This window comes from Hermetia illucens, chromosome 1 (genome assembly GCF_905115235.1).
Source record: "Hermetia illucens chromosome 1, iHerIll2.2.curated.20191125, whole genome shotgun sequence".
Lineage (NCBI taxonomy): Eukaryota > Metazoa > Arthropoda > Insecta > Diptera > Stratiomyidae > Hermetia > Hermetia illucens.
Genome location: NC_051849.1, coordinates 93605194 through 93633173, shown reverse-complemented (window position 1 = coordinate 93633173; position 27980 = coordinate 93605194). Strand labels below are relative to the sequence as shown.

At 35.4% G+C, this 27980-nt stretch overlaps 2 protein-coding genes across 4 annotated transcripts in view; one reads left to right on the top strand and one right to left on the bottom strand.

The window, feature by feature from the left end:
- The window catches only part of LOC119661207 (RING-box protein 2), a 233222-nt gene that overhangs the window by 166461 nt on the left and 38781 nt on the right, over nucleotides 1–27980 (bottom strand). The gene's annotated exons all lie outside the window — the stretch shown is intronic.
- On the top strand, nucleotides 3789–26099 carry LOC119661204 (facilitated trehalose transporter Tret1). 3 transcript variants are annotated; one of them, XM_038070426.1, is made up of 8 exons: nucleotides 3789–4925; nucleotides 14542–14949; nucleotides 15717–16120; nucleotides 16181–16331; nucleotides 22936–23061; nucleotides 23177–23962; nucleotides 24077–24362; nucleotides 24427–26099. In XM_038070426.1, exons 1-8 carry the CDS (start codon nucleotides 4836–4838, stop codon nucleotides 24612–24614), a joined length of 2439 nt encoding a protein of 812 aa, XP_037926354.1. In that variant the 5' UTR covers nucleotides 3789–4835; the 3' UTR covers nucleotides 24615–26099. The 3 variants fall into 3 exon arrangements, with proteins under 3 accessions (XP_037926354.1, XP_037926355.1, XP_037926356.1); XM_038070427.1 differs by lacking the exons at nucleotides 3789–4925; nucleotides 14542–14949; nucleotides 15717–16120; nucleotides 16181–16331 and adding exons at nucleotides 17960–18106; nucleotides 22507–22829 and having other exon boundaries at nucleotides 24427–24614; XM_038070428.1 differs by lacking the exons at nucleotides 3789–4925; nucleotides 14542–14949; nucleotides 15717–16120; nucleotides 16181–16331 and adding exons at nucleotides 17979–18083; nucleotides 22507–22829 and having other exon boundaries at nucleotides 24427–24614.

Below are 27980 nucleotides of genomic sequence, written 5' to 3'. Positions count from 1 at the left end.
CGTTGATGATGATGATAGTTCTTCCAGGATGCGATGCAGCTTCCCTAGTCACAATAATTATTATTTCATCCCCTTTTAATATATACCCAAATAAAGTCAAAAAGTTGTATAAGCACATTTCACATTAGGGGCCTTAAAAACAGTGTATTTTTTTTTTTAATGAAATGTATTAAATTGTTATAAATAAATCACTGAAAGTATTGTCACGTTGGAAAAAAGATTGATCCAGGCAGGGCATGCGCCATCGATTGAAAGAGGTCAAAATCCGAAAGGGTGATGTCTGGTTAATACAGCGGGTGGGGTAGGACTTTTTATTTCAGTGTTTCAAAATACCTTTGGAAAATTTTGTCTTGGCTTGTTCGTAGTAGTTTTTCAATTAAGGCTGACTCCAGTATTATCAATTGCAGCCGATATCAATCTCTAGTGACAGACTTATTGGGTTTCAGAAGTTCATCGTGCGCCACATCCCGTTGATTCCATCAAGTGCAGAACATGTGTTCTGAAGAACGGCCATTTGGTAGTTCACAGGCGAATAATTGCTTTTGCATGTCTCTTGGCTTAATTTCATACGGTACCCAATATCCTTATTTTCTGATCACGTCTAGTGAATATAAATGACTTGGCGAGTAACGTCCAATGATAGGGCAATCTATTCTTAAGTTTGGCTCGAACCTTCGGCAAGTAGCGGCTCTATTTCCTCATTTTCAGATTATTACAACTGTACAGGACGTTATTTATCTTCCACGTCGAAATCACCACTTCCCAACCGCGGGAGCTAGTTTTGACAAGCTTTATCTGATGGCGCATTTTCATCATAAGCTTCGGAGAGTAAATGATGGCGTTTGGTTGCATTTTTCTTTGCTGCGAGAGAACCATCGTCTCCTCTACATTACAGTCCTGGATCTGGAGAAGGCGTTGACGGTTTGCGACACAGGCGTATCTGGTATGCATTGCGAAAGTACCTAGTGTCAGAAGAACTCATGCTTTATGTTAAATTACTCTACCGCGATTCGAAGAGTAAAGTTTAGTAAGGCAGATTTGTCCAGTAGAATGATCGCCTCATGCAGCACGGCTTCCGACTGAATCGGAAGAGAGATTGACGACAGACATCATAATTGGTGCTGTTTGATAACAGGAATAATCAATGTCAGTGACAGCGACCTGAGGAATATTGATTGAACCGGCGTTCTTTCTGATCGACGTTCTAATAAATGTTTCATACCCAAAATTTAGAGCAGTGCTGTTCTCTATGGTTCTGAATGCTGGTCGACTATCGAAGACAAGCCTCGCGGTAATGGCGACAAAGATGTTTATTTGGACCAGTGGCGTAACATGCCATGATCATATCCGTGGTCGATATGGGGCTGCACCGATTGTGGAAGATTAGCGAGAGATGGTATGGTCACATAATTCACGCTGATCAGAACCCGCTATTTAAGATAGGCCTGAACATCTAAGTCGACGAGACACAGTAATAAGAACCTTATGATAAAAAAATATCGAAAATTTATAAGTAGAAAAAACCATTATTTTATTTTCTCTAAAATAGGATCCAAGCACCGCTACTAGGCCGCTAAAGGGATGGCCTCTCCCGTGTAATTCTGCTTAATGCTATCTATGGCCTGAAATCTCTTTCCCCGAAGTAGTAACTTTCTATTTTGCGATGGTATTTACTTTGTGTTTGGTCAAATAATCAAGCACAATTCTGCTCCGATGCGGCGGTGCGTTATCGTCATGCAAATCCACAAATCGTCGGCCAAAATTCCCGGCCGTTTACGACGTGCGGATGATTGTGGGTTTGTCTCCATATCAAACCGTCCTTCAATGTTGTTTTTGCACTACATTAGGGGCTTTTGGGACGACCTGGGATTCGACACATTTCAATCTCTAAATTTCCACCACCTTGTGCTGAGCAACCTCTCTTATGCGGCTATGATGATTTTCGAACACCAGTTCTTCCAATCTTTTGACGTTTTTTTCGGTGGGTGACGTGGATGGGCCGGAGCGAGGCAAATCCTCTACCTTCCTCCGGCCACTTTTAAAGTCCTTATGCCACTCGTATGCCCGAGTTTTTTGCAACATTTCCGGTATATCAGCATACGAAATTTCGTTGACAGCACCAAATTTCAAACAAACTCTGCTTAATAAAACTATCCATATCCAAATGCGACAAAAGGTAAACGCTTGATGCGCTAAAATATTGACCTGTATGTCAGTTAAGGTGGTATCAACTCGAAAACTGATTTGGCCATGCGTGGTTCAATAAAATTAAAAATTCCAGGTACTTTTTGATAGGGGTAGGTAAATACCATACATTTGCAATATTGGAAAGTTTGGAATAAATCTTATTAATTTTAACAGAGTTATAATTTGTGAAAATTGGCACTTCCGCTTAAATTTACTATATTCAAAGTCATCATATGAAGATTTTCGGTGTCACTTCGAAGCGATAAGTTCATAAATACACAAACTTACAAATATAATCGTTGGAAACTGAAATATTCTTTTATAAATACAAAAGTCGTTTACGCTTGAAACGATGTGTTTCCGATTTTCGACTTATTTTCTTCTTATTGCTGTTCTATCAGTGATATGCCTCGGTTCTCGATAGTTTTCGGTTTCAAGACCCATTCCGTTTGTAACTTCGTAGATAATGGAAGAAATGCAGGATTTTTTCTCGGAATGGCATAGAGGGGTAGAGGTTTCAGGAATCTAATTTATATTCCTGAGTTAACTAGCATAAAGACATACTAGTACTATCGACGGACAGGTGAACTCGAATTCGTCTATTTCCAAGCTAAGGTCAATTCAGTGGTTGACTTTTAGCCACCTCAACGCACTTCATTCATTGCAGATGATTGTTTTGTATACGTTTTGAAAGACAGACAGACAATGTCGAGAAAATTATCGTTTTTTTGTTAGATGAAAGCGGATCACATTTTATTATGGATCGAATGTCTGATAACATGTTGATTTGATACCTTAATATTTTGCATTGCAATTCCTGAACATGAGATAACATTCAATAAATCATCGCACAGCCGCACGTAATATGCACGTCATCTTCTGCAAATATACCTTAGTTGCCGTAAAGATATCAGCTTCAGATGAATGTAATCTAAGCATTCCTTCGATCTTGACCTCTGGACTCTAAGTTTACATAGATAGCGGCTGGTCACTCAGCTCGCGGAAAGTTTGAATTCCAAATATCAACAAAACGGACGAGGTTATGATTTCATGAGGAGTTTCGCACATGACCACGGTACAAAGTGATAAAATTTGGGGGGCCAAACTTTTATAGAGCACCAACACTAATAAGAAACTTGTCATCGACGGAAAATTTATAAGTTGCCAATTCATAAAACGTTTTTTATGAGAATGAAAACCAATTTGCAAAGCATGACCATTGCGTCTTTTCCCCATTGATATATCGTTCTAAAATAAATTTTCAGCACTACATGCTAAGTTAGCGCAGCTGTAAACGAATTTCTTGGCCCAAGTATGAGAGTGAGAAAAGCGACATAAGCAACTGACGGTAATATACACCAAAAATACAACAATTACAATGTGCAATAACTCTTTTGGATGTATATCGAAAGCCGCTGACTGGCTCCTCTAGCCGCTAGCTGGCTTCGACGGTGGGGTTCGCGCTGCGGCCGCGAAGCCCTCCACGATAAAATCTTCTGAGTGTTGGTAAGCGAACACAGGCTCATTTATAAAACCGCTAATACTAGTGAATGTCACGATATAAAACTTGGCTTCAAAGTTACTTTATATTTTAGTCTAACTTGAGAGCTATGGTGAATCGGAAAGAGAAAATATAAATAATATTAAGCGTTAAAAGTAATAAATAAAGTTGAAAGTGAGTGCGGACATAAGAGCAATTGGAAAGCTAAATAAAGTATAAATCATTTCCGCTAAATCCAAGAAGAAGTTAATTGTTTTGTGTAGTATCCCGCGTTATTTATCTATTTAATTCAAATCGTTAGAATTAGCAACATAAAAGTCTGTGTTTGTGACTGGATATTTGTTTGAGTGGATGCAAGTTAATTGCAGTAAATGCGAAATTTTTCAAATCTTGCCGCCAATTTCCAACAGTACATCGTCGCCGACTTCAAATAAATTCTACGGCCTTTTGGGGAATGAAGCAATCATTGCTAAAGCGGATTCAAACCATCGTTGAGACCGAATAACGATATTGCAAATGTTAACAATGATTGTGCAAAAATTTATGAACATCAACGGAAAACTTCCATCGATAGTTAAATAAACTGCTTAATGCATTACGCGGAAACCCACTGCACGCCGACTCCACGTAAAATTCAAATTAACATTAGCAATTCAAAGTGGAATTCTGTTTAAAAATTCAACAGACAAAAACTTCAAAAGTCCCCACATCTGTCGGCCTTGTGATCTATATAATTTCGCACACAATTCTCACCTGTTTTCGTCAAAAGTTTATGTAAGTCAGCTGTAAGTGCAAAGTGGAGAAAGCTACGATACCCCATTGCATTTCACCACTACATTGAGCGCCAAGATATCCAACTATATGGTCTTGCTGACAAAAGTTTTATCCGAGACGTGAACCCAATCAAGTGAATTTCGTGCGTGCATTGTTAACTGAAACTATTTTTGTTGATACCGTGTTTATCGTTGACTTTCAACTGCAGTTGAATGTCAATTGTTGGAAGAAAAAGAATAAACAGTAATTTGAAGAAAGTGTTGCACTTTTGAGAATTTTATCCAGTACGGAAAACTTTAAGAGTTTGTGATAGAAACAGTTTTACGGAATAAGATTTGGATTATTTTTGGAATAAAAGTATTTAAACAACAAAATGAGCGGAAGAGACAGATCCGGCGGCGGGCAGCTGACCAGCGCAATGGGCAAAATCAAGGATAAAATTATGCGAACGGTTTCGGATAAGGTAAGAGAACATTTGTGTACTTTAGTTTTGCAATCTTAATTTTGAATTTGAAGAAAAACTTACGAACTGGTGGGAGGTTTTGAAATAATTAATAAGTTTACGCTAAAAGTTTTACATTTCAAATCTACGCTGTTTCATCCATTTATTAATGTTTCTGTATTGTTGACTAAAGTGTTCATTGATAAATCTGGGCGGGTTCTGAAGGAGAAAACAAAAAAGAAAGTAGCGGAGTGCATTGCCATTGAGATCACAACATTTGGTTATTGGAAGCCGGTTGAGTGAAAGAGGGGGGGGGGGGGGCGAGAGTGAAATACTAACACTTAGTTTACTTTGAGGAATCTCAGCGATGAGGAGCGTCGTGCAATGAATTCATTGTACAAAACAAAATAATAATTAGAGCGACAGCAAATTTGTAACCCCATCTGAAATTTTTCGCTATTCAAACTGAATATGAAGGGAATTTGGCCACTACAATCTTACATGCTTTAACAACTTTATATAAGTTGAGGATACTCAAGCAAAAAATAACGCGAGTCAACAAGTTATAAGAAAAGCGCATAAAAACATAAATGAGAAGATCTGCTGTCAGAAATTAGTTGTGGCGCTTTTAATTTCTGACGCAACAGCCACCTTTTATTTCTAAAACGGTTTCTACTTTTGGCTTTTTGAAAAAAACTAGTTGCGTTAAATCGACAGAAAGAATGCTGCAAACGGAATTTTGCTACTATTTCTGCTTTTACCTAGATATCAAATGGTTTAGTGGAAAAGTTTAGAAAAAATGTGGCTGCCGTTTCTTCTATACTGGTTTCGAAAGCATAGTCTCCAAAGTTAAACTAATGGATGTTTTCTTCATTGGACCAATGCTGAAGTTGAGTTCAGTCCGTTTTTGTATCTGCTATAAATTTTTTATATTCTGTCGAATGCAAAAAATAATAAAAGATGAAAAGACACAGATGCAATGCGTGTAGTTATTGTCTTCTCTCAGTAGATAAAGTGAAATTTTTACAAAATAAAAAAGCTTCGAAATCATCTTTAATAACAAGTATAGAATGCATCATTCATTTTATGGTAGTTATTAAGCCGCAAATTATCCTGATTTCTTATCATCAATTTTAGTGGATAAATACGTATATCCATCAATCTGTCGTCATTGCTGCCTCCCACCTAAACAATAGCCACGTTCAATCGATAACAGTAGGAATATCTTTTGAACCTTGGATAAATGACACTCAGTGATAAGAAGGATAATGTTTTGTGATTCCGAATAAGCTAATTATTGCAAAATTAGTAAATCATTTCAAGTCACTAACTTTATTTCATTCTAATGGTATGAATTGCATTAACTGGGCAACATACGTAAAATACATTTACATATTAGATAAGGGAAAAGCGTGGCAAATTGTCTTTTCTCCCTACAATAGTACGGTAAATTCGTGTTGATTGGAATTTCAGTATCTTTTTCTCACTACACAATGCAGGTATACTTGGAACAATTGTTCTGAAAAAATACGTGTTGCGCTGATTCGTGCTATACGGGACGAATGTGAATTCATATTATCAAAATAAAGAATGGATTTCAGGTTAGGTTTAAAAGTGTTTAAATCCTGTTTGAGTAACAATAATGGCCTTTATTGCTACACAATATGTTAATATTTTGCGGGATAAAATTAACTGTGTTCGGGATCAGAATGTGTCCTTGAAGTTCAATAAATTTGGAATGATTTCCAAATAAAAGCTTGCTCTTTTTGGTGATTTAAAAAGTGGTTACTGTTATTAAAGAAAGTTTCGTCAGATTTCTCTTGATTATTTCAAGTGGTTCGTCTATATTCGTCGTCTATAATTCGTTCATATAGATAGTATGCAAGTCAGCAATTGCACTTTTTTTCGCGAAGATGTTTATCAGAAAACCTCTATTCGTCTTCTCTGCTTACTTTTTAAAATGTCGTAGAAAGACTCCTACATTCTTCCATCACATCTTGGGTATTCATGTGTACTGGATTTTGCTATCTTCTGCACTTTAATGTGCCGACTAGCATCCTTTTTTAACTCTACGCTTCACGCTATTATGAGCGTATTCGTATCAATATTGTTTGCAGTTTTATTTAAAAAGAAAAAGATGAAAAAGTTCTTGACTTTGGCTTTCCCTCTTTCCTTTAATTACAAAGCAATAATCCACCCCAGCAGATACAAAAACCGTACATACAGATATTATTATTAAATCCAAACAAATGTGAAGGATGACATATAGAACCTAATATTTCGCTAACTGAAAATGACTCTATGGAAGTATCTGAATGTAAAAAATATTGAAGTTTAGCTATAATTTGGTTCTATACATAAAAGCGATGAATTAGTCTCTTCTCTAGAAGATGCAATGATCGATTTCATTGAAAACAAAATCCGGGGCGAAATATATCGTGCAACAGAAGAGCATTTACCTGAAATAGTATTAGCGTAAATATTTAGCATAAAACAATTAAGGAACCGTTGGATTTGAAATGAAAGTTGATGAAATACCATGCGGATTTCCATTCCTATCCATTCATTCATTCATGACTGAATGCCAAGGGTCGATTTGGTCTGTCGACCCATTCATGCATATTCACATAGGTGATATACATAAATGCTTTTATTGCAGCAAATTTCTCAATAATTAGAGTTGAGAACCTTCTTAAAACTAAATAAATGAATTATGTCATAAGCACACATGAATAGTATGGAATATTGCAAAACAGATGAATTCGAAATTAATTGGTAGGCTGAGCTTCCCATTCGCTTTTTTTGCTCAACGGAATTGATATATACCTTTAAACCATTTTTCATGTGATCATGGGAAATAAACTTTGCATTTCTCACATACGTGAGTATGAGAGAGGAGAATTAAAAACTGCTTGGAAATTGAACTGTTCTTATCGTGAACATTCAATTTTTTTAAAGCGTGTCTTATGCGCAATCAACTGAATCACACGAGTAGACCGACTTTAATCTTTGTACACAGCTTTCATCCAATAAATTTGACTTACGATAATTCAGGCTAATAAAGATTGGCAACAGTCAAAGTACTAACTGTTTCCTTCCATAAGGGTGTGACTACGACTGAATTTATTAAAAAAATGAAAATTGATTTGCTGAACAGAAACAGAATCCTAAAACGAGGGGACCAGAAGAGCCATAATATCTTTCATTTTTAAGGTTTTGTGTAAAACAAAACCTTATTAAAATCGTCATACCCGTTCTACGTTGAGTTTGAGGAGCGTTCCCAAAGATGCAAAACGGAGCCGTACAATTTTTTTCATCGAATATAGTCATGTGTGGTATCAATTGAAAGGTCTCGTTTAGTGCTTTCCGAAGCTGAGATTAATTTTAACAGTAGTTCTAAACGGGGGGATGCGGGGCAGTCAAGTGAACATTTAATTAAAGGCACCATTCCCAGAAACTGCTTATGCGAAAATTCTTAAAAAAAAATCACAAAAATGGTGATGTAAAGCTGAAAATTTTCTCCATACTGATATCTGCTTAAACTTAATAATAATCTTTTACTCTATTCTTTGTCAATTGAGTTGAAATAATTTTAGAAGACGTTTCTTCTGAGGACCATGGAGTCTCCCCATAAATCACTTCTTTTAAATATTCCTACAGCAACGAGCAATTTTGGAGGTCATTGAATTGACCCACAACGGCCTATCCACCATTCATCTTATTCTTCGGTAGGAAAGGATGTAACCTTCCTGAAGTTATGTGGGAGCACCTTATCCTGGTGAAACCACATCCTGCTGCTTTTTTTGGGTGGCGTATTTTCAAATAAACGAGCATAACCTCCCGCAAAAAAGATTTATACCTCTCAATCTCTTTGGAAGAATAAGAGGCCTTGTAAGTTGGCCTCCATCAGTTCCTGCCCTGACTTAAAATTCAATCAGTTTTGATAATTTACTTCATATTTCAAAGTACCTCTAACTACTGCCATAATAAAAGCTCCGTTTTTGCGTACAAAGACATCCGTTAGTGAAGTTAAAATTTTCCCTAATTCCCTCTTGCACCCAATCGCAAAAGCGTACTCTTATATTTTTACTTCCGAGTTATGCTTGTTTCAACCTAGAATTATAAAATTCTACAGAGATTAAAACTATGATATAAAGTAACACACTCGGTGAAAATTGCAAATTAGTAACAAAGACCAAAGTTGTCGCTCTTCTACAAATTTACAGCACGAACAAACTGAATGTCAAGATCCCACTAAAATGAATAGTCTGACATACTAAATGAATGAACATTGCGAGTTAGATAGAAATGGGGTAAATGTTCTCTCAATATACAAAAACTTTCATACTTAAAGCGTCCAGCTTCCAGTTTCCCAACCTATTCATTCTCTCGTAGAGTTTCTTTAGGAAGGAGGCAAAGGAATATTCCTTTATGTGGTAAAATAAATTTGCTTTCACATACACTGTCTTCAAATTAAATACAAACTATTTGGAAGTACGCCCAGGAAAGAGGGGAAGCAGGAAAAGAACACGTTGTTCTCGAAACACTGGCATATGGAGAATAAAAAATAATTACCTAGCGACGGAAACGGTGTTTGCGATTGTACTTACTTTCACTAGAAGCAGCAGAAATACTCATAAACAATATGAGAGCTTAAATATTAGACATTTGTTAATCTTGACGCCATTAGACAACAGATCAAGAAGAGATTAGATATTATCTGCTATTTGTAGTCTAGACTAAAACTGATAGACAAGTAGCTTCCTCCAAACTACAAATTTTTAGTTTTCAATGTAAATATATATTTCGGAAGCAACTTACCCCCTTCATCAGTTCAAAACCAACTCAGTGGTAGCTTTGTACTGATGAAGGGATCAAGAAGACCGACAAGAACAGTGGTAAAAACCGCAACTCATGGCTGAAATTCTCATGGATTAAAAAACACTGGGAATGATAGGTTGGCGTATGTTAGGCTAACCTTACACGATCAGTATCTCATCAGCCCAGTCAGTCAGCCATAAGTCAATCCATCATAAATGGGCTAATGAAATATCGATGGACACTTGTCCGTTTGTTACATGCATTTGAAGGTTCAAATTATTCGCAATGACAATTGAATTACGCTCAACTTATCATCACTCCAGCTATATTATCATAACAGATTTTATTAGAACATTTAAATTTCCATCAGTTTATCAACCATTGCCATAAAAATGCAATTTTGCCATTCTGACTGACGGCAGACTGATGAAATACTGATCGTGTAAGGTTAGCCATAGACGTGCTCTGCGCATTTTCACGTAACAGTGTTTATTTTATCATGGGCGTGACGTGATGGCACGTGGTTGCAAGCACGTGTTTGTGTCATATATAAGATGGCTATTAGACTGCTATAGACATACAATATATAATATGTAAGCTATATGGAGAACGCATTTTTTACAGTAATCCAACTTCTTTGGATAAATTCTGAAACGTTCTATTGGGTGGGTTTTCATGGAGAATAACTGTGCAGTTTGTGGTGTGCTCCAGCGTAACTCCTGACCTTGCCAATCTTTGGGATTTTAATTAACTAATTAACATGTTGTATCTTTCTCAACTTGCATTTTCTGAGAACCAGCTATAGTATTTTGAATGATGATTTAGTAGTTATGGTTGTAGGAGCTGTTCAGTCGCTATTGACTATGGAAATATATAACTGGAAGGGACGGAAGCTTCGGGTTGTCGATACAAACCAGTTTAATTAATAAGAAGGAAGGGAGGATTTGTTGATTCTGATTTTCTATAAAGAAAAAAAGCAGATCACTACGAAATGGATTCCACTGCATGGGATAGCTAGCAGTGAACTTATTTCTTCATGTGCGACCTAACAACTCTTCCACTTTCCCCATCTTATTAACACGTCTACAAGTATCTGGCCTATATGTCGAATTCTTCATTCGATATTGGGTATGACTGGATTATCCCGAAGATATGACTGTGACAGGATTTATTTATGGTTTGGGCCATAGAGTAAAACTCTGGATGTGTGGGACCACAACTTGACGTTGGTGTTTCGATCCCTACATTTGGACAAAAAAAAACGAGGACGGATCTAGTGTCGTTAATACCTTGAGAGGCGTCGAGGTTCGTCCCATACTCTCGGCAGAAACACCGTCACCCATTTACATAAATTGTTTGACCCCTTCGATGATTGGCCCATTAATATAAATAGGAAGAGCGCAAAGATCCGTCAAATTGAGAAACTTATATTTGGATGCTGAAACCGGGATAGGGAGAGTCGGTTTGGAAATAAATATTAACAAAAGAGTGCAAGTGCAATCCTACTGGGAGTTTCAATAATAGCAAGTGAAACTTGATCCAGAACTTTTTTGACTGCATGCCTCTAATCGGAAAAGCATATTTATAATCTATCTTTAAATAAACTATTAATAGCAGTATTTGGTCCGATAACTTGATCAATCACTTTTACAAATATATGTTTAGCTATTTTTAGAGCATTTTCATACTTTTAATATACTTTTATAATGTAGCATTTAAATTCTCACACTTTTGAATAATAGCTTTAAATCATTCTTAGCGAATGGTTCGAGTTTGATTCACATTCTTATGTGAAATTTTTAAGTTACCGGCTTTTTTTGGATTATTTATTGTTAGCAACTAACGTCGTTGACTCAAATTGGTCTTTTAAAAGTTAGTCGGTTTTAACGAATGGATTGTCCCGTTTTTGGAAAAGTAAAATTATTAGTGTTTAGTATAGATATAAGCTTTTATTTCGCCGCGCTTCCTTTGATTCGATCTTTCCCCAATAATCGAGTTGCAACAATTTGCTTCAAAATTATCATTCAAAATCACCATGAAAAGTCGATTAAGTGCAATTTCGTGAATTGTAAATCGAATTTCACATATTTTATATTTTAGTTTTTATTCAAAGTGTATATATATATTATATGTTAAAACAATTTGATTGTAATCGTCAAGGGAATTATCAAATCGATGTAACCGTAAGCCTGAATTTCTATCAGTTTGAATGATTATTAAACTATCAATAGCATTTTTCAGACAGTCAGTTTTGTATTTAACCTACTAACTACGAGTAGAGGTGCCCCATATATCTAACTTGATTCAAATGTGCTGTGTCATTTCAATCACAATAATATCTCCAGAAGCACTAGATGATAAGATTCTTTAATTTTCTTTACGATGCAATCATCTTGATGGAAAATATGTCTTTTCATCAGGTTTACAGTAAAGCTCTCGCAATATTCTGCATACTATAACTATATCTTTGTTTTCTATGTATTCAAGTACTGGTAAAAACCAAACAATTCTTGTTACATTTGAAATACACAAATCCATCTTCAAAACAACAGCGATTGCCAAAAAAAGAAAAAACCCACAAAGAAAATTTAAAATAGAAAAGGAAGCCAAATCAAAATAGAGCTGATAACAGAAGAAGCTCATCACATTGGACCTTGCTTTATGTTACCAACATATCTCCGACTCAACCATTAAATCCAAGAAATCTTGGATTATAAACAGAATATGTTCTCAGCCTGCCGCTTTTCACGAATACAAACACCAGTACCAGTAATAATTACATGCGCGCATTAAAAAATCATTGATACAAGTCTAGAAGCTGTATAGAATGATTTCAAGAAGATTTTCCCATTTTGATAACGACAAAATCAACAATATCATTCGTTTACTGACTTTTCCTATAAATACTAAAAATTTTCAATGGGAGATGATTTAGACAGTGTCTGCAATATTGTCAAAGTCTACTCGATTGGTCCTTGGTGTTTTTAAATAAAAATTCGTAGTTTTCGTGAAAACATTAGTTCGAAAAAGGAAGATTTGGTGTCGAGAAACTAGTTCCATTGTTACGAGAATTTACTAGATTTTAGTGAAAAGCTCAACAGTGAAAAAATTTGTGGATCATCAGTGATTAGTGGTAAATTACTTATTTGAATTCACGCATTAAAAAGTGTCATTTCCATAAAACAAGACTGGAAATTAAAGTCACTACAAAGGATCGTTGAATTTAAACTTTAATCCCAAATACATTTACGTGTAGATATTTTGATAGTTAAATCCAATGGAAACACAAAGTCAGCTCCAATCACTTCAAATTATTAAGTTAGAAGTTCGAAATTGATTCACAAAATCCACACTCTGTTACTATTAATTCCTTGGAATCACTTAAAAATGACTTAATGTGATATAGGAACCCAATGGAATCAGATAATATGACAAAAAGGGAAGAAAAACGATGCGAATAAATTTCTGAATTTGGAATAACTAGGATTTTTTATGAAACGTTTTGTAATGTTGTCCATCGTGGCAACAATAAAGAGAATATTGAAATATATGAGGTGGATCTAAACCTAGTTTGTATAGGCATCCGCGAATTCGACTTAGATGAGAAAGACTAATAATATAAATAGCGGTTACTAAGTGCACAAGATTCGTTCAGATTTCAAATCAGAAATTGGAAATTCTTCATTTTACAATCAAAGGGCATAAACGCTGTCAGTATTGCGCATGCCATGGTGATGAGCTCCACCCCAGAACGAATGAGGTTGAACTTAAAAGCCGGAAGACTTGGAGTCATTGAAATAGATAATTCTGACTGTACTCTATATGACTGAGAACTTCATCAAGTAGAGAGGCACAAGACGATAATGGGTGCAATTGAGATAGCAATATTCAGTGGTACTGGATTTAAGCCAGAGTTTATTACCATTGCTTCTAAAAGTACTCTTTACATTTCTAAGAATCGAAAATCTGCACAAAAACCTTCTCCTTTGTCGTGAAGGATTATTAAAAATCTCAGCCCACGGACTGACCTCAGTAATATCATAATACATTGGGGGCTTCTACGAGACACTGTGGCACCGCTAGTAAGATAAGGCTATGTGCAAAACTTACGGCGAAATGCAAACAAAGAAATTCTTATTCTATTCATAACTATTTTTAACTCGGAACCACGGTGAAATAAATACCAGTTTAATTTGTTAATTTGCTGTCAGCGTACCAGTTATTGGGTGTATGTTAAAAAAAAATACGAGGCTAAATCGATAAGCAAATGTTTTGAATTAAAGTCAACAAAAAATTCTGGAAATTAATTTTAATTTTTTGGAGCAATGATTAAGAAGCAATTACGTAACTCATGAGTACGTGAACGCATGAGGGGAGTTTGCTAGAATAATGATCATTCCACGAGGATGTAATCACTTATTGAATCACATGTCAGTTGAATGAAACGGTTTTTTATGCAAATTTATAGCAGTTTGACGTTAGATTTCTAAGAAGCATCAATGTCGGTTACTAAGCAAATTATAAATCAGAATTTTACAAAAGAATAGTTTGTGATTTTCTAAAAAAAAAGTTTACTGGTAAAGGTTTCTTAATTTACTGATAAATTTTTCATATTTGAATAAATGCTGGTTTCTGGCTTCTTACGATGCAATTAACGAAAGCTCATTGATGTACAGCGAAAACATTGAAGACTTACTTTTATAACATATTCAAATAATAATCGTCCCAATTTTTGGACCGGTTCTTTGAACCTCTTTACCTTTTTTGAAATACTTGAACAATTGCAAGTTTCAAAATCTTATCTTTATCTTCGCAGGATGATACCCAACACCCAGAAGCGCACGGCTACCAGAGGGTTCAGGCCGGTGAGGGAACCCTCTCAACGTCGACAACAGCTACTAGTTTGGATACGATAGTCATCGATGATAATCATAGTGAATTCCCTGCTATACCACCACCACCATTCAGCAGTCATCCACTAAAACCAGAGCTCACGTTTGATCCAATCCTAGAAACAGAAGATGCTGTACCAACTACTCCTACCAATTGGCCAAAGCAAACGCCCAGTCAGGAACATTTGAAAACATCGAAACAATCACTCAAAGGATCAAAAGTATCTTTTGCTTCAACACATGATAGTAGTGATGAGGATAGCTTTGAGGATAAACGAGAGAAATTCCAACAAGGCAAAACAGTCAGCGTAGATCGCAGAGGAATTTTGAAGGTAAGCAAGGCTTTAACGGTAGTCTAATTAGTCAATCAAATTTAGAGTTCATGCTGAATTCCAATTATTGACCCAGGAATCTGGGTTCCGGAGGTTTATAATTTCATATTTGAAAGAATTCGATTTCTGCGAACTAAAAAGGCCCCCAAATGTAAATCTATCTTAATAGACAAAATCAGATAAGTAACGAATTTGCTCCATTATTGAATCTGAAACGAAGATTATTTCATTATTATTTATATATTTGAATTGCATCAAAAAATGCACGGAATTGTCTACGCATTTTTTTCAATTTAGTTGGAAAAAGTATTTCCGCATAGACCAAGGAAATGATTTTTTTTATTAGTAAATACCTATCGTAACTTTTTTAGCCCGAAATTTGGCTTTAAGCCAATGAATTCGACGTTCTCATTGTATGTACTCATTTCAAATGCCATAACTCAATGATCAAATATTAAACAAAAACTAATGATGTTGTTTCTTTTTTGGCCAAATTATAGTTTTTTATCGCACGACGGACCAAGTTATACCCGAAATATAGAAAAATAAAATTTAGCCAAATTTGAAATGGCGGATCATTAGTTTTTACGTAAAAGATTGGCTAGCAAACACATTCCACGCTTAACAATGAGAAAATATTGTTCCTAAATAAGGATTATGCATTTCAAATCGAAAAATCCTCAATTAAGGGATCAAATTTTAATTGACTAATTTTGAACCGTATGATAAGTTTGTTTAATTGTTATTTTAAAATGTATATTTTTTAGGACCTTAAAACAATCCTAGCTAACGAGAACAGAAAGGCATTTCAGTCTAAAAAACACGTCTCACTGGACATCAAATCTACACCATTTTTGGATAATATACTCAAAGGCTCCTCCTCAGATGAAGAGTTCCGTCAGAACCGTAAAGAATTTCAGGGACGAAAACATCAAAGTTTAGATCCCCGTGTTAGCTTTAAATTAGATAAAAACCTAACTCCGTCGTCAAGTAGTGATGACGATGGTGATGTCGAGAAGAAGAGTTTAATCCATGTTCAATATGATGCAGACATCACAAAGCCAGTTGTGATTGATTTTCGAGATCTCGAAAGTGACGAAGAAGAAGATTTAATATCGACGCGTACAAGTTTTCAAAATCAACGTTCTATCAGTATTGAATCGAGGAAAAGGTAATTTTCCGAATCGTACGCATTACAGGACATTGTTCTAATAGAAGATTTGTACTATAGTCACAGATTCTTCGAAATGGATGACATGGGCGGTAAAAAAAATGAAAACCTTAGAAATTCAGTTCCTTACGTTCGGCAGATCACAGAAGATGGTAAACCCAAATTGGAAATATATAGGCCCACCACAAATCCCATCTACATTTATACTCAGGTAAATAATTTGAATTCAATGGTTTAATCGTTAATTTTCAATAACCTGCCATGGAACAAAAAGGGCTTCGTGGAAATGAGCCATTTCAACTGTTAATTTTATTGCTTGCAACGCTTCTTTTGTACAAATTGCGACCTAATTGTCACATAAGCTAGACATCTATTTGTGAAAATGAAAATACTGTCTTTTTCGAACGACTCAATAACTCATTAAATCAAACCAATTTTTTTGCAATCGTTTAGTTCCACTGAATAAGCCATAAGACTTTTGTGATTTGAAAATATTTCGTGCTTATTGAGCAAAATTGCATATTGACAAACTGCAGTGATTATTATGATGACTGAATATAAGCAATAGCAGCTTCATACCCACCTATTTCAGTTAGCAACAAAGTCAGTAGACCTTACGATACCAGCTCGACATTTTTATTTATAAAACGTGAGAACTTCCTTATTTTTGTGTTTGCAAGGAAAGTTACTTTGATGGAAAATTTATAACGGTCCGAAAATCGTGATAAAATTCAAGTAAAAGTTTAGAAGAATTATTTGACGATAGTTTTGGAATAAGGAGACTACTTAAGACGCGTAACTTGTGATGAATTGTGCCTTTTCGCCGGTCGCGTTTTTAAAATGATAAATGGGACTTTCCTCGGAATGGGAGTCGGTCAGTGGTAAATTCGAAGTTTTCATTGATAGTAGTTGATTTTCGACGGAAGTTATTTCAAATAGAGTGGAAGTTTGTGTTTGTGATTTTGAATGCCTTATTGGAACCTATTCTGAATTAAAGTGATACTTACAGAACATTGATCATTTAAGAATTGTTTGATTGCTAGTTTGTATACTAATTTATTATGAACTTTAGCTTCCTTTTCCCGAAAATTTGGATAATCTTTCTATAAAAGTCAATATATTCCATTGTATCGGCTCCGAATTGGTCCGGTCCTCTCTCTTCAACTCATAGTCTCGGAGCTAATTCCTGTCTTCTATTTATGCAATGTAGAGATTATATTGCAATAATTTCCGTCTATTTTTCAAGCCAATCATTCAGCCTTTACAGAATTTACCGCTTTCTATTTTCACCTCTTGCCTTATCGTTTCAATCAAAACTCGTAAAATATAATGTCTACTCCCTATCTTTCCATTCATAAGTGTTAACTTTGCACAGAGGCACGTCCTAACCGTAATTTTCAATTTACTTAAATTAATTAGAAATGAATGTTTCATTGATTGTTAACTACAAGCGGAAATTCTGTATTCGTTGATATTTGGAATCTATAAAACATGCATATTACACTTCAGTAACGATCAAATTGGGTATGCTAAACGCCTCAACAAGCAGGGAAAAATTACAAATTGAATATTATATGCAAGTTATATAACATTGCACAAGAAGGAATGTTCATTATTTAATATTTTCTCCATTTGCCTGGATTGTTTTATATCAGTGATAAGAAAGTTCAAAGTTACTGACTTTTGTTATATATGCACACAACTGTGCACCAAAATGTTATTTGTTGCTTCTCGTGACTCTTGCACAACTCCTTCTAACATGGTATCATGGTGTGTGAAGGGAGCGGAAGGGAGGAAGTCCACTTGGAAAATTATGGAATGGTTTCAAATAATTGTTTCCAGTTCGATCTATTGCGAATCGGCTTACTTAGAATAGTAGTAGCTAAGGAATCAGTAGCTAGAAAAGTGTCAAAGTGTGAAAACGAACTTATGGAATTCAGTTAAATTCTAGTGCATTTGAGAAGTTGTTGAATATTCTTTGTGCTGGTGAAACAAGCTTAAAATTTATTTTTCAAAAATCAATAATTGCTAGTTTGGAGATGATTAATTTCGATATGTCTAAAACTAAACTTATTGAAAACATTTTGTGCTTGGGCCATTTTAGATTGAGAAAAAATATCCTTACGTTTGGAACAGTGAATTATGATACTAAAATTAAGACCACATAATGCACATTCACACTGGATCCGGTCCGACTATTTTTGACATGTCCCGTACAAAACTACCTTTAGTCAAGATTTCTCTTTAAATTATCAGCTCTGAGCAAAATTGAAGCTACAAAACGTAATTATCATTCTGTTGTTTTTTTTTTTCATTTCAATACCCACTATCCACAGAAATTCCTATCGTTGAATGCTTGGCAATTTTGACATTGCGATGCGCTTTTCAAGATCAAAATCGAAATAAAATTGGATTCATTTTTATAGGTAACATTTCTGTTGAGTATGACTTAGTTTGTTGTAAGTTAGAACTGGAATTAATTAAAGTGGGCATACTATGTTCAGTCATGTTGGTTCGGCAAGGGTTTAATAATAATATTCTTCAACTTTTTTTAGTTCTATTTTCCAACCCAAAAGGTTTGACTTCCATTTAACCACTCACGTGTTCCGCCACATTTGCGGCATATCATTTATTGTGAGTTTATATAACAACTAGTATATACAGTTAATATACATAATTTATTGAAATTTTTTATTTCTAATTGTGTACAAGCCACGCGTAAATCATTGTTGTTGTATAAAATAACTGTTTTAATTAGCGTTAAAACACTATTCTGAATCATTAAATTCAGTTAATTGTTTGTGAATTATGATACCTTCAAAAGTTGAGCTTTGGCTCCATGTAGGTTTGCATTGGCAGAGCCGAAATTACGCAATTTCTGAAGAGTAGATCAACTAAAGTATGAAAATCTATTAAAAGAATGAAAGATGTTGGTAACAATAATTCAATTCGCTTCCTTTTATAGGGGAAACCCAAATCATTTTCTGCAGCACCAGTCCTTGATAAATCATCATACAAATGAATTTTACGACCTAAAATTGTTGAAATGAAAAAAACTGACCACTGCAGACACACCCCTGAAACGATTTGTATTTATTATTTACACTGACGTCAGCTTTCAATTAAAACTGATATCAATAGATGCGAATTTCGATTCAGACAATTCCGCCATAATAAGGTTGGTTTTATTCCACAAATCAACATTCAATTGATGGAATTATTTTTCTAAAGAAACATCTGAATATTCCACCATTTCCTTATAAGTTGTTAAATTAATTGAATTTTTTGCTTTTGCACATAAACAATCGCATGGCAAACAAAAAAAAACCGAACTATGAACAATTCCGTTTCTGCAGTTCGAAAGAACTACTGAAGCTTTTAATTGCTCGAACTGCTATAACTTTTTGCACAGTGGACATGAAACCTTAACTTAAAAAGCGCTGGAAAAAATCTATTGAGTACGACCAATCATTTATTCTTGTTTAAAAGAAATAAGTTTTTGTCTGCAATTCGGACATTTCATTGACTTTCGCTAAGTTTTTATTGGACTTGTTATTATTAATAAATTTTGATTGGTTGTTTCATTGAGACGAGCCCACTTGTGCGTAATCAAAAAATATGAACAAATCGTCACTCATGGGTAAAAAAACATCACAATTGTTGGGAAACTATTAGTTAATTGTAACCAATAAAATTCCGGCCATTCAGAGAAGTCAAGGAAGTTTTGTGAATAAAAAGAGGAATCAGAAAACTATGAAAATTTATTACTGAAGCACGTGCCGTTTTTCAAAATCAGATATGATTTGTTTGGGAATGGAATGATTGTATGGGACAAAACGTGATAGGGACTAGGTAAAAAATAAATTTCTTCTGTTCGAATCAACAATATTGGTTTTTCAGTGATAAAAACTTTGCTGGTACCTACATACAATTTTAAGTAATTATGAGTAAACTAGTTACCTTCTTAGAGAGCATTTTTGATTAGTCTTCAGTTTTGTTGTGTTGTATCTTTAGACACAAGTCGCAGCATTTTCTGGAAATACTATAAACGCTGTGTTCGAAAATAAACTTTGGAATATCATGGAATGGTTTTCCGAAATCTATTCATTTCTAGTTATAACGTGTGATAACACCGAAATAAAATGTAAATCCCGTCAAGTCAAGCCATGATCATCCTTCATGATCGTGGCAGCATGACATGTACTTCCATGCTTCGAATAGAATGTTTTGAATTTCGCGAGATGCCTAGGAGCTTCAATAATTATAAACAGACGACAGAAGCATGTAAATAATTTTCTCTACTGTTTCATTCACCTTGAACTGTGATGTTACGTTTTCCTTTGTTTAATCGTTATGACGACTATTAAGCGGATCTTCACCGGAATCAAGCTGATTTCTTTACGTCCATGATTAATTTTTCAATATTATTATTTCTTCAAATAACTGTAGTAGTAGAAACAGCAATGATCTTTCTCATGACGTACGGTACCTCATTTTGACCACATGATAGCGTTTACAACAATATGTTTTTATAACGATAGTGACACACTCCAACTGCTATCAGCCAATTTTGACCTTAATGTGCCTCACTCGAAAATTCGCTCGAGAAAGCATAATCAATTTAAGAGAAATTGCACATCTTTATTGAAATCTTTCAGCTTTCTTCTCGTTAATTTCATTAATTTTTGGAGTGGGAATGGTGATGCTCTAAAAAACTGTAATATATTTCATTGTAGATTAAAGATTTATAACTCGATTCTAAAAAGCCTGGTCTGAGTGTATTGCCAAATATTAAGAAAATCTTCTCCAGTTACAATTAGTGAAGTTAGGTGCTGAAATTAGGTCAAACTATATAAGATAAAAAATTGGAATATTTATCAGCTTCTTGGTGTTCAGTAGGTGTTTGTTGTGATACGATGATGGCCACAAAGACGTAAATCAAAGCTTTCAGTTTCAATTAGAGTGATCTATTTACGTAACGTATTCTGCGTGGAAGAGGCGCGTAGCCAAGACTGAGACTTTCACACACTTTTTCAAACATCACCACATCATTCCTGGAAATACAAGAATGATGATAATGAGACACTACAAAAGGAAAACTTTCTAATTTACTCCTCGTTTTCCTCTCAGCAGACGACAGTAATTTCTCTCAATCTTGACCAACCGCATCCCTTCCCGATTCCCGCAAAGATAATATTTCAATGTCCCTTTCGACGCGACGCAGATGCGTATGCATACAAATCCTAGAATCAAAAACTGACTGCTGAAAGGACATTTATTTCGTTTGCAGAGCGCAACAGGAATTGTATCTTTTATCTTGCAATCGACTTGATTGCAGCAAGGCCGCGAGTGCATCTGATGTGTCCAAACAATAAAACCACAAAAGTGAATTCTAGTATGTGTTTTAAACACATCCCCAAATTTGGGACTAAAGCAAAAAAACAGTTTAGTGAAATTTTTCAAAACATTTTACTTGCACTTTGGTGAAAGTAGTTTTTCATTTTATCATTGAAAATATTAGTTCCGAAGTGTGTTAGTTTATCCCTCAATTCTAGATTTCCACTCCTTAAAGTATACTGAATAAAATCTCTTCAAATGTTATTCTGTGATAACAGAAAAATTGTGTGTAAGATCACGACAGTAGAGAAAACGGTACGAAATGTATTCTTAGCGTATGTTTGAGTTTTTTCTGGTTAGTTTTGTTTCCATGTTTTTACTTTCTTTCTAGTCCTTTTGTCCCAGACAAAGCAACCTGAATAATTACAACTAGGTTCTATGGTCCAAAATTCAAGTCACTGAGAATTGAAAATTTTGAATTTCCATGTGCCCAATTGGCCAACGCTCTTGGATTATCAGGGCAGAATGGAAAATTTCTCCAGACAGTATTCCCCTTGACCTCGATCAAATTCGATTATTTGAACTTCGAGTGGTTGCCAGACTAATTAGATACCAATTTTTGGTTGGGGTGTAGATATTTTTGGTGTAATTTCGTCAGATTTCTTTCGAGTCAATAAATAACTTTCGGAACATCTAAGCAATATTGAAGCTATGATATTGGTAGAACGTCCTTCAATCGCAATTCTAGTCAAACAAACTGTCCCCAAAAAATCAAACGGTAAAGTTTGTTTTCATTGTCTGGAATTAAAAATCACAAACATTTTTACGATCCACGGGTGCCAATCTTTTATGGGTTTTTTAACAAATATGCTTGCTTAAAGTGGCGTCACTAGAAAAACAAACGTAGGAATGTACTGTTCTCATCTAAAAAAGGTCCACACTAGAATGAAATGAAACCAGAGAAAAATTAAAGAAATTATATTCATCTTCACGAATTCACTCATCTTAATTGACTGTTATAAAAATTGAATGTCTTGGACAAATTACAGGCAGTTAGTGCAAAGTTTTCAACGAATGCGGAGTGCAGCATAGTTAATACAAAGAATAAGAATATATCAAAGACATTTAACAGTGTTATAAAAAAGAAGCGTCAATTTAACACAACAGTTTAGAAGAATTGAAAGCTTAAATCGTGAAGTACATACAAACCATCCGCTTTTCACGGATTTTTTTAAGGATTCCCGGAATTTTTTACTTTCTTTCGGTTGGAATAAAAATCAAATAAAGGATGAAGCTTCTTATGCGGGCCGACACTCACGTGTCATTCGCTTTACCTGTTGACGAACCAAAAGCCAAATGTACCTTTTCGCAGGTTATTGTTGATTTTTTTCTTATTTATTATTTTGAAAATAATTTTGATTTTTTGTTATCAAAGTATTCGTTTTCCGAAAAAAACAATAATTTTTTTAAAATTTCAGGTGCTCGCTGCACTATCAGTATCACTAGGTTCTATGGTTGTTGGCTTCTCATCAGCGTATACTTCGCCAGCTTTAGTGTCGATGCAAGATAGAAATATAACGTCATTCGACATAACGGAACAAGAGGTAAGGTTAAGACAACTCTTCTGCACACATTAGATTTGAATTTCTTTGGCCCCATTCTATGTATACATAGAAGAGAAGCAACAAGCAAGATTCTTACTCCGATTTTATTCCACAGGCTTCATGGGTTGGTGGATTGATGCCACTTGCTGGCCTCGCTGGAGGCATTGTTGGTGGACCACTTATTGAATATTTGGGCAGAAAAAATACAATCCTTGCAACGGCTGTGCCTTTCATTATATCATGGTTGCTGATTGCTGCAGCAAGCAACGTATCAATGGTGTTGTCAGGACGGGCTTTGTCAGGATTCTGTGTCGGCGTAGCTTCATTATCATTACCTGTGTATCTCGGCGAAACAGTGCAGCCTGAAGTTCGAGGAACTCTTGGCCTTCTTCCCACTGCGTTTGGTAATATTGGCATCCTTCTATGCTTCGTGGCTGGCAAGTACATGGATTGGTCCCTTCTTGCATACCTTGGGGGCATTCTCCCTGTACCATTCTTGCTGCTGATGCTCCTTATTCCTGAGACTCCGCGCTGGTATGTCTCTCGTGGGCGGGAGGAACGTGCCAGAAAGGCGTTAGTATGGCTACGCGGTAAAGAAGCTGATGTTGAACCAGAGTTGAAGGGCATTATCCGATCCCACTCTGATGCGGAGAGGCACGCAACGAAAAATACCATGTTTGAGCTGTTGAAAAGATCAAACTTGAAACCTTTAGCAATTTCTCTGGGTTTGATGTTCTTCCAACAACTCAGCGGTATCAATGCTGTTATTTTTTACACTGTGTCGATCTTCAAGGATGCCGGTTCAACCATCGATGAGAATCTCTGCACGATCATTGTTGGCATTGTAAATTTCATCGCAACCTTCATTGCAACTATGTTGATTGATCGATTAGGAAGGAAGGTAGGCTGAATGACGTTAGATAAAACATTATTTCACTTAACTCCTAATATTTTTGCTTAGAACCCGTACAAAAGTCTTTGAAACACACGCTAACTTATGTATATCTCATTTCAGATTCTTCTATACATTTCGGATGTTGCTATGTTCATTACCCTCTTTACTCTCGGTGGATTTTTCTATGCTAAGAACCACGGCTCTGACGTTAGTACACTCGGCTGGTTACCACTTAGTTGCTTCGTGATCTTCGTCATCGGATTCTCATTAGGATTTGGTCCCATTCCATGGTTAATGATGGGTGAAATCCTTCCAGGCAAAATTCGAGGCTCGGCTGCTAGCGTTGCGACTGCTTTTAATTGGATGTGCACATTCATTGTCACGAAAACATTCAGCGATCTCAATGGTTCGTCTCGCCTTTTTTGTACGTTTCTCCAAAGGCTATAATTTTTGTTTTCCTTTTTTTGCAGCTTCAATTGGCACACACGGGTCCTTCTGGATGTTTGGCAGCATTTGCTTAATTGGTTTATTCTTTGTGATATTCTATGTTCCTGAGACTCAAGGTAAAACGCTAGAGGATATCGAGCGTAAGATGATGGGTCGCGTACGACGCATGTCATCGGTGGCGAACATCAAACCGCTGTCGTTTAATATGTAAAAATCATACTTAGAACGCTTATTTTACAATTTCCCGCCGTTTTGAGGACATCACTTAACAACGTAAATACAGGGAACACGCAAACCAAAAAACTAAAATGCACTTTGATAAAGTTACTTATAATTGGAGTGTGTGATTGAACGAGTCTCAGCCTAAGTGGGGAGCAGTCAGACCCCAATATATAGGTGCTGCCAAATTCTAGTGGCTAGGATCGAAATACTTTGCTACAGTTGAAGCGAGTCTCTATTTCGTAGGAGAACATTAAATTAAATATACATTTTAGATAAAAATGAATGTGATATAGTATGTGAACTCTAAAGGTTAGAAACTAAATCCTTAATTAGATATGATTTGAGTTTTCTTCAAACATAAATAATTTTATACAAAGAAAAACTTAGAATATATATAATAAAATAATATGTTGACATTGATTGTTAAGAGGATAATATACATGATTTCTTAAAATATCTATAGTCTTATTACTAGATTTACAATATAGACATCAGCTACTTAGCTTGCAAATTATTCAAAGTATTCGTGTCCTTTCGCTTAATTTTCCACTCACATGAATTAGTCACTTTAGAATCTCTTTGAAAAATGTAATAAATAGGATGCATAGAGCGCTCGATCTTGAAGAAGTAGAAAGGACGCAGAAAGTCCTAAAAATTTGGTTTGAATCACCAAAAACTGATTTCCATCCACGTGGATCAGAGCAATTGTGGAAAATTTCAAATACGAAGTGAAACATTCCTTAAAATCAATAGGAACATTAACAGACGTTCCTTCGAAAGGAAGGACACATCCAACGCTGTTTGTATTTAGACTGCTTTATATTAGTGATGATATGCATATTTAACTTAAAAATTAGAATAGAATCAAGCTCCAAAAAATTGTTCTTCATGGTTTTCCCTCTAGCAATTGTGATCAAATGAAGCAAAGGAGAGAAAATCAAGTTTGAATTTTGCCTCACTCCGAAAACATAGTATCTCTGATATTTGGTAGGACTTCGCCGATGTTACAGTCCTGCTTTAGCATTAACGACTTGCCCATTATTATATCCAAACTTCAGTATTTGAAAAACAGTAAGAGATTGATTGAGTTTACTTGGAGACGTGAAGAACAACGATACATTAGTTTTTTTAAGTTTCTAAGATTTGAGAGTTTTACAACAGGAAGATGAAATTAGACAATTGTAACTTGTTTTGATTTTTAATCACCTTCTTCACCGCAAGGAGGGATAATATGGCTAAAAACTTATTTTATGGATTATATTCGATTGTATCTAATTTATATAAACAATACAAAGACCGAAACAAGTAAATGGTGATGATTGAAATCAAGAGAGAATGAATTAGTCGAAAAAATATCTAACTTTATTCAGTTTTAAGCAAAATTGTTGTTTTTTATTTCTAGATATAAATGTAAATCATGTATTGTTAGTCAATGCAAACGCTAATAATAAACAAAAATATGAACATGGACTTTCATGTGGCGTTTTTTCAGGAATTAGCATGTCCAATTCAGCCATGTGAAGCAACAATGCAGAAGTATTTAATAGATTAATGACAAATCTGCCGCAAACCGAATTTAGAATATTTTTCTTCTTCAGCTTTTGGCCTTTTTGATCGGTGGTGAAATTTTGGTCTATCAAAGAACTAATCTGAATGCAGTCGCGAGGGTTTCAAATCATCATCCAGCGTACCAACCACCGTTCTTTCGACGGGCTTTTTGGTCGTTTCCAGTTTTCAAAACAATTTTGGCAAGTGAAATCTCGTTAGCGTGAACTACATGACCATACCATCGAAAACGCTTTTCACAATTTTTCCATAATCGGTGCAACCGCATACCGATCGGGGATATCTTCATTTCGGATGTGATCAAGGCGAGTCTCTATTACGGCAAAGCATCGTTCATTGGCTTTGATGATCTATAATATCGTAGAGTGTAGAATACCCCACTTTAATGTAACACGCATAAACGCAAATTCTCTTTAAATGCACACATTGTTTGAGCCACATGCCTTTTCCTTCAAATTGGTTCTAGGAATCTGGTTGATAATTGCAACACGTATAAATGCAAAATATTTATAAGTGCAAAAACATTTTAGACGAATTAGCGGCACGCCATGTGTTCAAATACGGTTAAATGAAAATCCAAGTTACTTTGTTAAGCAAATGATAGCAGCTTCATGCTACACACATGGGCACACCGATTTGCTCTACACAAAACCTTATTAAAATCGGGTTTCTATCTGTTTGTCCGTCACACGCATTTTTCTCGGAGACGGTTGCAGCGATTCACACCAAATTTGGTAGAAAGGTGGGAACTGTGAACACTCACCCATACAGTGACTTATATAATTCTACATCGAATTTAAGAGGGTCCCCATACATGCAAAAACGAGTGTACATTTTTTTTTCATCAAATATATTCATGTGGGGTATCAAATGAAAGGTCTCGATTAGTACTTTCCGAACATTTCGACATTTGTGGAAAGGTGGGGAGTGCGGGGGGGTCGAAAGTGATCATTTATTGAACAGACCCATTCTTAGAAACTACCCATCTGAAAAATCTGAAAAAAAATCAGGAGGCTGCCACTATGCGGTGCCTAGGCCCTGAAATAGTATATTACTATAATTTTTAATAATCAGCTGCAGAACCCCCCTTAAGTTCATCCTAGCACCAGGAAATTTTGCAGCAATGTAGGCTATAATATAGAGCATGATCCTACCAAGTTTGGACTCACCCTATTAGTAATAAAGTTATAACAGATCAAAGTTGTTGGTTCTTTGCAAATTGAAGACTGAATGTGGATATAATATATGCATATATTAGGTGCTACGTACTAATGGAACAAATGCATACTCAAATTATATATTACTATAAAAGAAATACACAAAACCTGAAGCATTCAGTTTCCGGTTTTCCGACTTGTTATTTATTTACTGATTTAGTGTTGGTTTTCTGATTTCTTCTCTGTTTTGGTGATTATTTTGAAGGCCGATTATTTATTCATAAAACGGACGGTGAAGTAGCTAACGCTTACCTCCAACCTGGTAATAATTTGTTGGCGAATATTTGGCCCTACTTGCATTGAGAATGCGAAAGTGGCTGCACCTAAACCCCGAATCAATCAGCCCTATTCCATAAAGCTTGATTCAGCCACTCTATCTCTATGTGTAAAAACAGCTTTTAGCATTACAAAGTGAAATTACGCTGCAAGATTTTTCAAAAACAACTTCAATCCTAGAAGCTGCAAAACTTGCTAAAAGATTTTCGTGATTAGTTGCTTCGACCACAATATAAACTGTTTCAAAAAGGTAGGGTTCATTAATCTGTAAACGAGGGAAGGGATTGATTTGCTAG

Excerpts from the sequence above, each read along its gene's own strand:
- LOC119661204 (XM_038070426.1), top strand. The coding sequence starts at position 4,836 with ATGAGCGGAAGAGACAGATCCGGCGGCGGGCAGCTGACCAGCGCAATG. Across the intron at positions 16,121-16,180 it reads AGTATTGAATCGAGGAAAAG|TCACAGATTCTTCGAAATGG; the intron begins GTAATTTTCCGA and ends TTTGTACTATAG. Across the intron at positions 16,332-22,935 it reads CCATCTACATTTATACTCAG|GTGCTCGCTGCACTATCAGT; the intron begins GTAAATAATTTG and ends TTAAAATTTCAG.